Source organism: Emydura macquarii, unplaced genomic scaffold (genome assembly GCF_026122565.2).
Source record: "Emydura macquarii macquarii isolate MOO-44397 ecotype Brisbane River unplaced genomic scaffold, CSIRO-AGI_Emac_v2 contig_2897, whole genome shotgun sequence".
NCBI lineage: Eukaryota > Metazoa > Chordata > Testudines > Chelidae > Emydura > Emydura macquarii.
The window spans coordinates 6,467,971-6,482,237 of NW_027133034.1; the positions used below are offsets into that span (position 1 = coordinate 6,467,971).

General features: G+C 41.8%; 1 protein-coding gene across 2 annotated transcripts in view; it reads left to right on the plus strand.

The window, feature by feature from the left end:
- The window catches only part of VPS13A (vacuolar protein sorting 13 homolog A), a 271,467-nt gene that overhangs the window by 204,485 nt on the left and 52,715 nt on the right, over window positions 1-14,267 (plus strand). For both annotated transcript variants that reach the window (XM_067568877.1, XM_067568878.1), the window contains exons 53-56: window positions 2,307-2,436; window positions 4,287-4,522; window positions 9,296-9,449; window positions 11,336-11,482. In XM_067568877.1, the coding sequence (XP_067424978.1) occupies window positions 2,307-2,436; window positions 4,287-4,522; window positions 9,296-9,449; window positions 11,336-11,482 (667 nt within the window). The remainder of the gene's footprint in view (window positions 1-2,306; window positions 2,437-4,286; window positions 4,523-9,295; window positions 9,450-11,335; window positions 11,483-14,267) is intronic.

Genomic DNA, 14,267 nt, shown 5'->3' on the forward strand with positions numbered 1-14,267 from the left:
GTGCAGACTGTATATATAAACTTGCATATGTATATATGCTTAGTGTCACAGTCTGCATGTACGTATGCTGTGTGTGTGTGTGAGAGAGAGAGCACATGCAACTTACACTGTATGCATATGTACACATGCAAGTTTTCTGTGTTGCTGCGTACTCTCTCTCAAAGAGCTGTGAAAAATGAGATTTAAAAATCCGGAATATTCAGTATGTTTCATGAGGTGGAGGTGTACTCAAGGCATGTAACCTAGATAATAATAATCTGTTTATGTAATATTCTGTTTTGAAATTTTTTCACAGCTAAAATTATACAATTTGGGAATAACACCCAACCTTTGAGTCTGCTGTTACAAAATCAGTAACTTTTTTTCTCACTGATTACTATGCTTTCAACCACTCCATATTTGCATGTGTGTAAAATATACACATTTATTTACAAATGCCCCAGAATGAACTGGGTAATTCATAGAGATAAAGACAGGAGGCCAGATTCCTTGCATTGCTGAGTCATACTTGGGAAGGAAGAAAAGAGGGGACTGCTCAAACCTACACCAGCTAGCATACTTTCTCACATGCGTGTATGAGGGTTTGCTGGGAGGGTGGTATAAGAGAAATCTATGCTGGCTGTAGGCCCACTGGGAAATCACCAACTAGAGGAATGTGACCAGTCTCCACTCCATTTTAGCCACCTGAGTGGCATTCAAGGAGTGGAGCTGGGTGGAAAACCTGCCTCCGATCACTGCCTCCAAAAAGTTTACAATCTGAATTTGGTAATAGACCTAAAAGACCCCTGCTTGATTCATTGGACAGGATGGATTGTTAATGAAACCGTGTTGTATTGTCCAGGAGGCATGGGGCTACGAGAATTTAAAAAAAGATGGTGGTGTGGATAATACACTATCTGCAACCAAGGAAACTGGGTTCTATCTCTGGCTTTACATAGACTTGCCACACCTGGCCACTCATTCATGTACCTCATTTTCTGGGTGCATAACTTACAACATGTTGTGCCTATTATTCATAAGCGGTGAACACTCACAACTCTAAATGAAGGCAGTAGAAGCTGTGGATACTCAGCACCTCTGCAAAATGGCACCTTTTGATGTCTCAATGGAGACATTAATTAATGAGACAGAAAATTAATGGACTGTTCTGAAAATTTTAGTTTGCTGTGTGGAGGTCTGCCAATCAAGAGACAGGGTGATTGTTAGTTTGTCTCTGTAGCTATAGGCACCGTTTGCTGCAAAAGCTACATTAATCTTGCCTCTTTTTGTTTGTTTATATTGTTGTTGCTTGTTTAATGAAGTTGTGGCATTTGAACATCATATTATTTCTAGCTTGTTGAAGTGCCTTTCGGAAATCCCCCATGCAATATTAAAGCTATTGTAAATTGATTAAGTTCTTTACCGAAGAAACAAATAAAACAGTACCTTGTAGTGGGGACAGACCAGTTCCAGATGGTATTACGACATACTGCACCAGATCCCCAGCCATGTCAAGGCTGAATAGATCTGTAAAGCTTCTACCTTTTTGCAGATATCCACAATACTGAGACACTACAGACGAAAAACCTTCATGCCTCTGCCACCAAATTCTGTGGTAGAGCATGTTGCAGGTAGTTGCATCTATAAATACATTGTTCTCTAGAAATGTTTGTGTGATAGACAGCACTCACCCTAGATTCCTTTGATTTCTAAGTTCTGCTTTCTGCCTTCTTGTTACTTATTTCCCATTAGTAACCAATAAGTAGAGATACTATGAAACAGAATGGAAATTTTACTAATAATTAATATCAAGTATATTTCATGCCATTTTTGGAATTTGAATAAAATGGATACACAGGTTGACCAAACACAAGTGGAGTTTTTAAAGGAAACAAACATAGGCTATGGAATAAGATTTGTTAATATGTGTATGAGAAGTTCATTTATGTTGTTAATAAAAATTTTTTGAAAAATTCTAATTCCACTAAGCTGAACTATCCCACACTTTGTAAAATTATAAACATGTGATGATGATTTTAATTTTTCCCCTTTAAAAATTGTGTGTGTGTATTATTTACACATGGTATATTGCTTTAAAGTTCACACTTTTATAGTTTAAAAAAACAAAGCAAAAACCTTTATTAATGTCCTCCAAGTGGAGTATTGCCAAGAAATAGGAAACCACTAGTGATAGATTGATAGAGATATTATGAAAGTGAGAAGAAATCGACAGGTTATAAATGTTCCAATTGTATGATTGGCGTGTTAGATTTTGAAATTCTTGTGTAAAAGGTTATTGAATGTTCATGTTAATCATTATTTTGCAGTTCTCTCAATGTGATGGAAGACTGTCTTACGCCAAATAAGGCAGTGCTGTACACCTGGGCTGATCCAGTAGGCTCTAGACAGTTGAAATGGAAATGTGGAAAGTGCAATGGGGAAGTAACTCAAAAAGATGTATGTATACCATTTAACATAATGAACTCTTACCAATGCTATCTGTGATACAGTGATTCTGTATTTCTATTTGTGGATTTTAGACCACAGAATTGTGCTTCTGATACTCATAATTATCAAAGCAGCTTTCTGGCACAGCCACTAGCAGGCTAGCTGTACTTTATTTATTGATATATTTTTCTTTAAAAATTGGTACTTGATTAAAATACTTGTTTAAATGTGGTTGTAGTTACATGGCTAAGTATTCAAAAGTCAAAAATGTTGATATTAAGGTTGCCTGCCAACCTAAAGCTCTTTCCCTTGTGTTATGCACTGCAATAGCCTTTAAACACATGCTCATAATATCTCAACAAATAGAAAAATACCCTGGCTTTGTTTTTTACAGTCTTAAATACACACTATTAGAAGACGGTATACTTATGTATTATTCTACGGGTAGCAGACAGTCCATGAAAGTCATTGTCTTGCAGAAACCTGTCTCATTTAAGGCTTGATCCAAAGGCCACTAAAGTTGATGGAAACACTCTCATTAACTTCAGTAGGCTTTGGATTAGGCTCTTCATGCACACTTTTGAAGAAACACCTTACGGGCTGTAGAACAAAGTATATTATATACCGTATTATTTGGGGGGAAAAAAATAGCATGTGATCTTCTGAATAAAAATGCTTCAGAGTGTACAGTCATTCTTGTAGCATCCTAGAGATTTCATCCTGGTTAAGTTTGTCATTTTCCTAATGAATGGGTAGTGCTTTTATTCAAATACCTAAATATTGCCAGTTTTGTTATACAGGGGACTTGCCTACATGAACAGGGGAATCTGTTATAGGAGTCATTCTTTAAACTGCTGAGACAAATAATAAACCACATATTTAAAACACAGAACCATGTTACACCCAATTTTAAGTGCACAACTCCTAATGAAATCAATAGGAATTTGTGCAAGAATGGAGAATAGATTCTGTTACAACCTAATTTATAAAAAAAAGAGTCCTGTAGCATCTTAAAGACTAACAAATTTCTGCAGGCATAAGCTTTCGTGGGTTGCATCTGAAGAAGTGGGTTACAGCCCACGAAACCTTATGCCTGCAGAAATTTGTTAGTCTTTAATCTAATTTATGAAAACCATGACAGATTCTTAATTATGGAGACCTAAGAAAATTGCCAAAAGGCTCTTTTAGAGCCAAAATAACCAATCATAATTTAAGATATTGTTCCATTTTACTTTTTAATTATATGGAAATACTTTAAAGTACAAGAATATTTTACACATTCTGGTACATTAATGCCATGAAAACTGAATTTTTATTTTAGTCACCCGAGAAATGTTTTATGTTATCGAGTCTATACTTACAGAAAACAGTACTGATGTGTAGTTCACTTATTTCTCTTACATTAACAGTTCTTTTGGTTTCAGTTTTATGCTTCTCCATTAGGTAAATATAGATTTCCTCTTCTTTTCATTGTTTTTAATAAAGCAGAACCAAATATTTTGTTAACTTCCAATATGTTTGCATTAGTTTAATTAATGATCAACATGTGCATAACTCCCATTGGGGAATAATATTAGCACTTACACATATGCTTAACTTTATTCCCATTAGTCCCCTTGTCTTCATGAGTGCTTCACAGTTGGGATCTGGCTTCATAATTTAAAATTTTACTATTTTTGAATTTCATGTAATGTACTTCTTATGAATATGACCTGTTTTCTTCCACTCACCTTCTCCAGTGTCATACCTTCCCATTGTAGCTTTTATTTGTCAATATCCGTGTTGCTACAAAATTTATATGTTTGTCAAAGTAGAATGAACAAGAGTTGCAAACTTTTCGGTTTTTTTCCCTCATGTAGGACATAATGAAACCTATCATCCTGGATAATAAAAAAACAGTTTATTTAGTTTCATTTTTTGAAGGCTTGCAACGTATTATCCTATTCACTGAAGATGAGAGTGTATTTAAAGCAACATATGAAAGTGAAAAAGCAGAACTAGCAGAACAAGAAATTGTTCTATCATTGCAAGATGTTGGAATTTCCTTAGTCAACAATTATACAAAGCAAGAAGTGTCCTACATTGGAATTACAAGGTAAAGTAATCTATTCAGTGGGGAGTTATTGTAAGTATTATTCAAGCATTTTAAACTAAGCTAGTTTTATTTTTAGTTTCATACTTTTTGTTGTCTGATCTTGTCGTCTTGTTGTTTTACTAAATCATTGCATATTTGTATGTGGGAATTCCATTTTCATTTAGTTTTATGCTTCAAATTGGTATCTGCCTTGTATGGGTGTGCATGTACAGTATGTTACATTAAATGTAACATTCTGCTGCACAGCTTCTCTCCTCATTCATCACTAATGGGTAATACCTACCAGCTGTGGAATTTGGAAGCAGTCCAGTGTTGTTTGTGGAGATTCCAGGTCTAAGCCTACCTTTCAGTTTAGGTCACCAGATTTTCTTCCTCTGACAAGGGAACAAGTTAGCAGTTCAGTTTCTCGCAAGTGGTATGTTTATAACTAATTTCATTTGTTTTTATGCAGTAGCAACTTCATTTTAGCTTCTAGTTCCTCTCTCCCTCTTCTGAGTTGAGGAATTACCATAGTGTTGAGGCTATAACCCTCTATTTTCTCCAGCAGAGCACCTTATGAGCAGCTCTCTCTGCCCTCTCCCCCCCAGTCACAGCAGCAGAGAAGCTCTACTAGCATCTAACCAAGTCTGAGATGTGCTATATTTATAAGGACTCTCAGAGGGCAAGCCATGCCTTGCTGTCTCAAGCCACCAACCCTTACTCATCCAGAAGGGTAAACTATTCCTCTTCCTTTTCATCAGTACACTGCTCCAAAAGTCTTTAAAAACAGCTGGTAGTAGCTACAACAGGGCTCAGGTTGCAAGTTATGCATCTGTACCCATTCAGGGACAAAATTCCAATCAGTATTGTATATGGAGAGAGGAAACCCACTCATAACTTGCCAGGTGCTGGAAATAGTTCAAAATCAAGAAAGAACTTTTTGATCCTAATGCAAAGAAGTGCTTACCCAGGTAAAAATAGGCATGGCTCTACAAATCTTTGCCATAGTGGTAAAATTATGGTCAAAGAACCAAAATGTCACTGAATCACTATTTTTCTCACAGCAGTCATCCATAGCCAGTTGCCAACTAGGATTGCTGGTGCCATGCATTGGTATCATCTCTGAATTGGATTTCTCAGAATGTGTCTCCAGAAATTCCTTTGTAGAATATAGAACTGCACACTAGACACAATCAAAATTAGGCATCATCCCCAGATTAAATGACCCCACTTGTGCGCATGTAAGTACATAGAACATGCTGAAAAAACAATCTGTTTTTCACTGTAAATCCCTGCATACTCACTACAGAAGCATACCTAACAGAGGGGGGAGCTATACATTGGAGACAAGTCAGCTGAGGGGTTGTAATCCCTCATTTTGGTAAAAGGAAGACATTAGTTCTCTCGAGCTTAACGCATTGTTCTATACCATTTAACACATTGTTCTATAGCATTTTTCAAAATCTCAGCATACTTGTCCTTTTAGTTCACTTGCACCACTGTCAGTGACATGTCTGAACAAAAGATTAGCGGTCCATCAAGTCCAATATTCTGTTTGAATCTCACAGTGGCAAGTATCAGCTGCTTCAGGGAAAAGGTTTAAAAAAAAAACTTGTAGTGGGCAATTCTGGAATAATTGCTTGAAAGGAAAATTTTCCTACTACTGGCTGTTAGAGATTGGCATATGTTGTGAAGCATGAATGTTTACATCTCTTCCAAAACTGGGGAGTAACCAGGGGTCAAAGCTTCTTCCAGAAGCAATGTTGGTGCAGAGAAGAATCTGCTGCCTTTCAAAACAGTTCATGTAACAGATACAAGAAAGAGGAAAAAGAATCTAAGTCATTCTAGTATTCTTGCACTGGCTTGGTTTGGATCTTCTAGAGACAGTCAAGGAACTTCCATTGTAGCTGCAGAAAAGACCAGACTTCTTCAGCCAGGGACTCCATCTTCATGTGGACCTGTACCACCTCCAGTTAACATCCTGGGGTATCTAAAAAGGAGTGGAATTCTCATTTAGCTTCTTTGATGCATTTTCATATCCAGGTAGAATTCAACCAGGAAATTCATTCATTGATCTTGTTAAGTTTTATTTCCGGTGTAAGGAGGAAAAAACAAGAATCTTGAACTTCTGGTGACCCTCAGCTACACAAGAATTTCTCCGGGATGCTTGATTCTTGTCCTAAAACCAAGCACTGTAGAACAGTGGGTACCAATCCTGATGGCATCAGGCTCCTTGACTGAAGATCCTCAGATGTCAAGTTTTGGCAGGGATTGCCAAAGGAGACAAGCCTGCAACTAGCTATTCTAGTTGCATTTAGAAAGACAAATTTCAAAATTAGTACCTAACTGTTGTGTTATGAGAAAAAGATTATTCTTATAGTATCAGAAATCTTTCTGATAAATTCTTCTTATCACATGTTGAGAAATGGTTCCCCCATCAATTTTTTTTTCATTCCTTAACATTCCTTTAGAAAGATTGTGCCATAAATGGACAATTATAGAGCTCTAAAGATATGTCTTTTAAGTGTATGTTAAGTGGTACTAATTGTACCATGTTCATCTCATGTCATCTGACGTGCCTAAGTGCCATGTTTTGATAAGCTTATCAAGATTATCAGAGACAAACAGCCTCCTAAATCATGGGAGCGGTTTGAAGGGTGCTTTTAGGCACTAAGGCGATTCGTATACATCCCCTTTTAAGACAGATTCTTCTTACTCAGATCCTTAACCATTTAATAGCCTTTATTTATTAACTTGCTACAACTACTTAAATTGAATCTTCCTTTTACTGATTCATTTTTATATCATTACAAACAACAAAAATTCAATACAACGATTAAATTCTAGACACAAAACTTATAACAGTAAGTAACTTAAGCAATTTATTTTACCACAAATCTTGTTCCCTTATTCTCTTACAAACTTTCAAAACACATATAAAACTAAAAAAAAACAACTAACAATTACAAAGCAAGTACAAAAAACAGATATTCCAACAATTACAATCACTCCTCTCTCAACGTAGACTCAGGGCACACACACAATACAATGATTTTAACCTGTTACGACATCATCCAAAATACCATTTGAAGCCGATGGAGTTTTGTATTGGCATTAGTGATTTAACACCAAGCACTTAAGGCCTCAAAGATGCTGCAGGCAAAATGGTAAAATCCTGCACCAGTTCACATGCTAGAAACCATTCCTGGAGGAAATTAAGGATCCTAGTGAGGCATTGTAGGTAGAAAATGTCTGAGTCTCATCTGAGGAAACTTGCAATGTAGGTTTCTTCCATTACAAAGCTTTTGCTTCATATGGGAGGAACTGGCTTATTATTCTACTGTAATAATAGAAAATCTGCCTTATTTTCTTCCCCCCCACACACACTTCTGAGATTCACTGCTCACTTCTTGCCATTTCTGTGGCTGGGGTGAGAAGGCTGTAGAGCAGTATGTGAAATTTCTGATTATTTTATTTGGTTAGCAGCTACTCTCCTCATTCAGTCCACCCTGGTAGTCTGGTAAATGACCAGAATATAGTTTGTAACTAATGGAAAATTTTCTGTAAAGAGAGACTTTGGCCTGGTCTACACTACAGACTTTTGTCGACAAAACGGTGCTGGTGTACACACTACAATCCCCCACCGACAAAACTGTCCTGTTTTTTTGACAAAATAAAACCAGCACAATGAGAGATGTAGGGTTTTTGTCGGCAGAGCTAGGGCGACGCAGTGTCAGTGTAGACACTGCGTCCCCTTGCAGCAGTGGAGGGGCTGTCGTTGTCAATTTCACTACTTTGCTGGAAGAAAGCCGGGGAGGCTGGTTCCCAGTCTGGCTGCTGCAAGCCTGGGCCAGCTGATTCCTGTCTCCCAGCTGCGAGCTGGGACCAGGCAAGCTGTGGGCATCTGGAGCCCACCTCTAGTCGGAACCGGACAGAACGCGGCAGGGGGCGGCTGCCACCCCACACTGCTAGCCGGGATGCGGGTAGCTGCTGCCCAACTCCCAACTGCGAGCCAGACGCGGGCGCCTGCCACCCGGCTCCCCAGGACGCACCAGGACAAGGATCCCGGGAGCCGAGAGATGGGTGTCTGAGCTCCCACCACACTGTCCCTTAGGTCGGTGGAAATGGTCTTAGTGAGGACGCACTCCATCAACCCAAAGAGAGCAGTGTGTACATCAGCCACCGCTGTAATTATAGTGATGGCTGAAAATCGACATATTTTATGTCAACTTACTTTTCTGATGTAGACAAGGCTTTAAACAGCCTTAAGGTTAATTAATGTAATTACAAGTTGTTTGGCATGCAAACAAAACTTGGCAAAACTCTTCTACTGGCCTCATATGAAGGGGGTTTACTCTTAAGCCTCCAGAACAATTCTGGACTGTTTCTGAATTCCTCAGGTGAGAGGCATTACTTGTTTGTTATGAATGAAGAAAGGAAACTAAGATGATCAGGTAGGAAATTTTTCATTTTGTATTTTGAACAGCCCCAGTAGGGGGAAACTCTGTATTTTTTTTAATCCTCTTCTACAGATATGCAGCAGCAGTCAAAACGGAATACTGCCTAGTACTAAGACTAAGTGACCAACAAATAAATAAAATAACCAGAAAAGAATACTACCTGAAACTTAGGGTTTTCTTTGTTTTTGTCTGTCATGTGTTTTATATGTATTGAGGATCTATGAGTAAACTGTAGCAAAATATTATTTAAAATGATAAAATTCTCAAAATAAACTTAAAGTGCCTAAGATTTAATTCTTCTCTATTTACCATTTGTTTTGTTTTCATTTACAAGTTCTGATGTAGTTTGGGAGACAAAACCCAAGAAGAAATCAAGGTGGAGGCCAATGAGCATTAAACAAACTGAAAAGTTAGAGAGAGAATTTAAAGAATACAGTGAGCTATCACCTTCAGAAAACAAGATTGTTGAGCTGGAAGCAAATGTTTCGGTAATATTTGATAGTATTTTTTACTCTTAGATATTCAGTTTTATGTAGAGATTTACATACATATAGTGAGGGAAAGAGAAGAGGAAAAGTTTCTACATACAGCATCAAATTTTGACAATATTCTAGTAGAGTCCATTTGAAAACCTTTCTTTATACATCTCCAGAAAAAATACATTAAGACCTTGAAAGCTACTGTATCCAGTTTGTTTTCGGCCTTTACTTTATTTAAAGAGGCATAAACAATTACAGGTTGTGTGGTCATAAAGATCTGCACCCACATACACAATCAAGGATCATTGCACTTCCTCGTGTTTAATACAAACTTTTTGACATGACACCTTTTTCTACTTACGTATTTTGTTGCAGAAAGCTTTAAACAATTATAAATATGATCACTTGCCCCATATGAGCAAATAATAAATGTATGTGCGGTAAAGGCAAAGGTGGCAGATAGCATTGTATATTAATGATGCAGTATACTGCAAAGAAATGATTAGAAAATTAGAAGTGATGGAATGGATAAGATGGAATCTGTTTGGGCCAAAATCACTTTGGGGAAGAAAGCTACGGGAGGTTCCCGATATAGTGCTTGGGATGTGCTACAGATCATCAAGATGCAGTTTGGATATGGATAGAGACCTCTTTGATGTTTTTAATGAAATAAATACTACTAGGAATTGTGGGATTATGGTAGACTTTAACTTCCCACATATAGATTGGAAGACAAATACTAATAATACTAGAGGGGCCCAGATATTCCTGGATGGCGATAGCTGACAGATTTCTTCACCAAATAGTTGCTGAACCAACAAGAGGGGATGCCATTTTAGATTTGGTATTGATGAGTAGTGAGGACCTCATAGAAGAGTTGTAGAGGACAACCTATGTTTGAGTGATCATGAGCTAATTCAAACTAAATGGAAGCATAAACAAAATTAGATCAGTAACAAGATCCTTGATTTCAAGAGAGCTAACTTTAAAAAATGAAGGGGACTAGTTAGGGAAGTTGACTGGACTGAAGTATCTGAATGTGGAGGAGGCTTGGAATTACTTTGTCAAAGGTGGAATGCAGAAGCTATCTCAAACAGGTGATTGAGAGAGCCTACAAAGAGTTGAAAATGGGAGGGATCAGCCAGGAAAGCTGTTACTTGGAGGTCAGAAAGTGTAGGGATAAAGTGAGAACTTCGAAAATGCAAGTAGAGTTGAATCTTGCAAAGGGAATTAAAACCAATAGTAAAAGGTTCTATAGCCATATAAATTAGAAGAAAACACGGAAAGAAGATGAGAGACCGCTAAGCACTGAGAATAGGGTCAAGACTAAAGATTATCTAGGCATGGCCCAACACCCAAACAAATACTTTGCCTCAGTTTTTAATGAAGCTATTGAAGAGCTTAGGGGAAGTGGTAGGGTGGCTAATGGCAGTGAGGATATGGAGGTTGAAGTTACCACATCCAAGCTAGAAGTTAAACTCAAACGTCTTAATAGGACTAAATCGGGGGTGGAGGGCAAACAATCTCCAACCAAGAATATTAAAGAAACTGAATCCCAGCTCATGACACCTGCAAGTTTATATTTTAAAGTGACATTGTACATCAATTTTAGAAAGCAACATGTAAAAAGTTAGCTATTCCCTCAAAATAAGTGTACAAACTTACGCCCGAGTCTTGATTCTGTTCAAGTTAATTGGGGTAATGATTAACTTCAATAGGAGAACATTCTAACATTTGATCAGTAACACTTTAATATTAGTTTTAGGGTTGCATTTCAGTATCTTGAGAGTACAAAGAGAGTGTGAGAGTACATTTTAAAATTTGTTTTAAAATTGACTTTCTGGCTACTAAAGCACACAAGCACACTTGTGGTTTTTTTTGTATTAATATTACAGGTTTGTTTAACTCCTAATGGTGGTAACATGAAAATCCAACAACCAAATGAAATTCCTATAAGAAGAAATTATCTACCAGCTCTAAATGTAGAATATAGTACATCTGCACATCAAAAATCCTTCAGAGTCCAAGTTTACAGGATACAGGTGAGTCTCTCAAAGAGCAGCCAGAAACAAGACATGTACAAGAGTTTAAGTGTACTAGTACACACTGAGTAAGGTTACTGTTCAAGAATTGCTTACACTGCTATGGTTACAGAAATTAGTTTTTCTAGGTTTTGTAACCAAAATGATACCTTTCAGAAATATACTGAACCCTTTTGAGATCATTCACTTTTTTCTTTTGTGTTTGGTGCGTGTAAAGGATATTTTAGTGTTCTATCTTTGAGTGATTGCTCATATCCATTCCAATATAGGTGAGTGCGTGCCCTGTGCACTGGTTCCCAGAACTTTTTTGCCCATAGCAAGTCCCGTAGGGCCAGCTCTGGCGCCCCCGGGAGTGCCGCACTCATGCCACAGTATATCAGGTGCCACCGGCCCTGCGGGCCCTCAGTTCCTTCTTTCCGCCCATTGACGGTGTCTGGAACGTCTGCCCCTTGCTCTTCAGCAAGTAGCAATCCCTGTGGTTTTTTCTAAGTAGTTGTTGTTAGAGGAGTTGTAGAGTTAAGTAAAGTAATTAGTGAAGTAGTTAGCATTAGAGATAAGATAGTTGCCCTTCGGGGCTTAGGGCTGAGCCATGCCTGGCTCAACCGGTTTTAAGGCCTGTGTTGTCTGCAGCAAGGCTTTTCCGGTAAGCGATCCCCACGACCGCTGCCTCCGTTGCCTTGGGGAGCAGCATCGTAAGGACAAGTGCCGGATCTGCAAGGCCTTCAGACCTCGCACACAGAAGGAGCGGGGCGCATGCTTACGAGCTATGCTCATAGAGTCCGCACTCTGGCCGGACTCAGAACCGTCTCGCTCCCCTGCGGCACCGAACGTATCCTTGGTGCGCAGCACACCGCCGGCACCGGGACAGTCGATGCAGCAGTTGGCGGTGCCGAAGAAGAAAAAGCGGCAAGGTGCCGCTCACATGGACTCCCCCGCGCCACTGGTAAGCCGGGGGTTACACAGGAGATGCCCCAGCCACGTGCCGTGGAAAGTGCTTCCGCACCAGCATCTCCTCGCAGGGAGCCTCCTCCGACTCCTGGGGGTGGGGGAATGCCCCTGCAAGGGCCGTCGACGCCGGAGGCATTCGCTACGGCATGCGCCCTCATGGGCATGCCCATACCTTCGTCTCCCACTCGGCCGAGGGCACGGGGACCAGCATCTCGGGGTAAACCCGCGCTGGGTGGCCCTGGTGGGTGGCGGAGACAGGAGTCCAAGTCTCCCCCCAGACGGTTGAGGAGGGTCGAGAGTGCAGGCTCCCCTCCCAGCTCCGACACTGGGCCGTCGAGCTCCTCGACACCGCGGCACCGAGGGCAGTCTCAAGGCCATTCAAGTTCCACTTCGCGAAGGGCTCGATCTTCAGGATCCCGGCACCGGTCCCGATCCCGAGCGCACATTCCAGCGCAGATCCCGGCAGCTGAGCAGACTGGAGGCACCTGGCGCCGATCCCGATCCCTGGAGTATAGCCCGGCACAGCCCGACACCGCTCCCACTCCCCAGACGCCAACAGGGAGGCACGGCACCGGTCTCGATCCCCGGCATGCAGCCCGGTGCGGATACCGGTGACCCAAGGGTCCCGGGGCACTCGGTACCGCTCCCGATCCCTGACGCACTACTCTGCGACCGAGATCCAACAGCACGCTCGGCGCCGGTCCCAATCCCCGTCATGTAGCCTGGTGCAGATCCCGGCGCCTGCTGACAGCGGGCACACTTCACACCGCTCTCGATCCCTGGTGTGCAGTCCGGTGTGGATCCCAGTGCCTGAAGGGATCCAGCCCTTTCAGCACCGCTCCCGATCCCCAGCCTGCAGCCCGGTGCTGGGCCTGGCACCAAAAGTCTCGGCACCGAGGGAGCCCTCAGCACCGCGCCGTCGCTCCCACTCCTCAAAGTCCAGGTGGGAGCGCACTCCTGATGGTCAGCACCGCTCCAGGTCTCCCAGGAAACGCCAATACAAGATCTCGGTGCCTCGGCGTCGGTCGTCCAACTCCTCCAGCCACACCCCCCCAATGGGCACCGCTGAGACCGCTCCTCTTCATCCTGGAGCGGGTCATTGAGGAAGGCAGGTCGGGACCGCAAGTCCCAGCGGTACCAGTTCCGTAGCTCGGGGCGCCATCCACACCGGGGCCCTCCCCTCTCGGCACCGGGGCTGGTCCCAGCATAGCCCCAGGGTCCCTGGCAATGGCCCTACTGGGGTCCCTGGGGAACTCAAACAGCCCAGGGCACGGTGTTGGTACCCTCCTCGACCGCCCACCCGCCACCGCCTCCTTTGAGCCAGCTGGACAAGGGCCATTCCTCTGGGGAGGAATCTGACCCCCAGGAGGGTCCTTCTACGGGGCCCCTCGCACAGTCCTCCTCCTCTTCCTCGGACGATACAACCGCCCGGGACCGGAGGGTACCCCTCCCTGACTTCAAAGCTCATCAAGAGCTTCTTAAGAGGGTGGCGGATAGTTTGAACCTAGAGCTCAAGAAGCTCTCCGAGGAGGAGGACTCCCTCTTAGGTGTATCGGGGTCAGCAGGGCCATCCAGAGTCGCCCTCCCTGTACATGAGCAGGTCCTGAAACTTGTTAAGGCCCTCTGGCAAACCCGCGCCTCGGTTGCCCCCACTTCCAAGGGCACCGAACGGAAATATTACGTTCCGGCAGAGGGATTTGAATTCCTCTACAATCATTCTGCTCCAGGGTCGCTGGTTGTGGAGGCCACCAACCAGCAAGACAGACAAGGGGCCCAGGCAAATACCCCCAAGAACAAGGATAACAAAAAGTTAGACCTGTTCGGCAGGAAGGTCTGT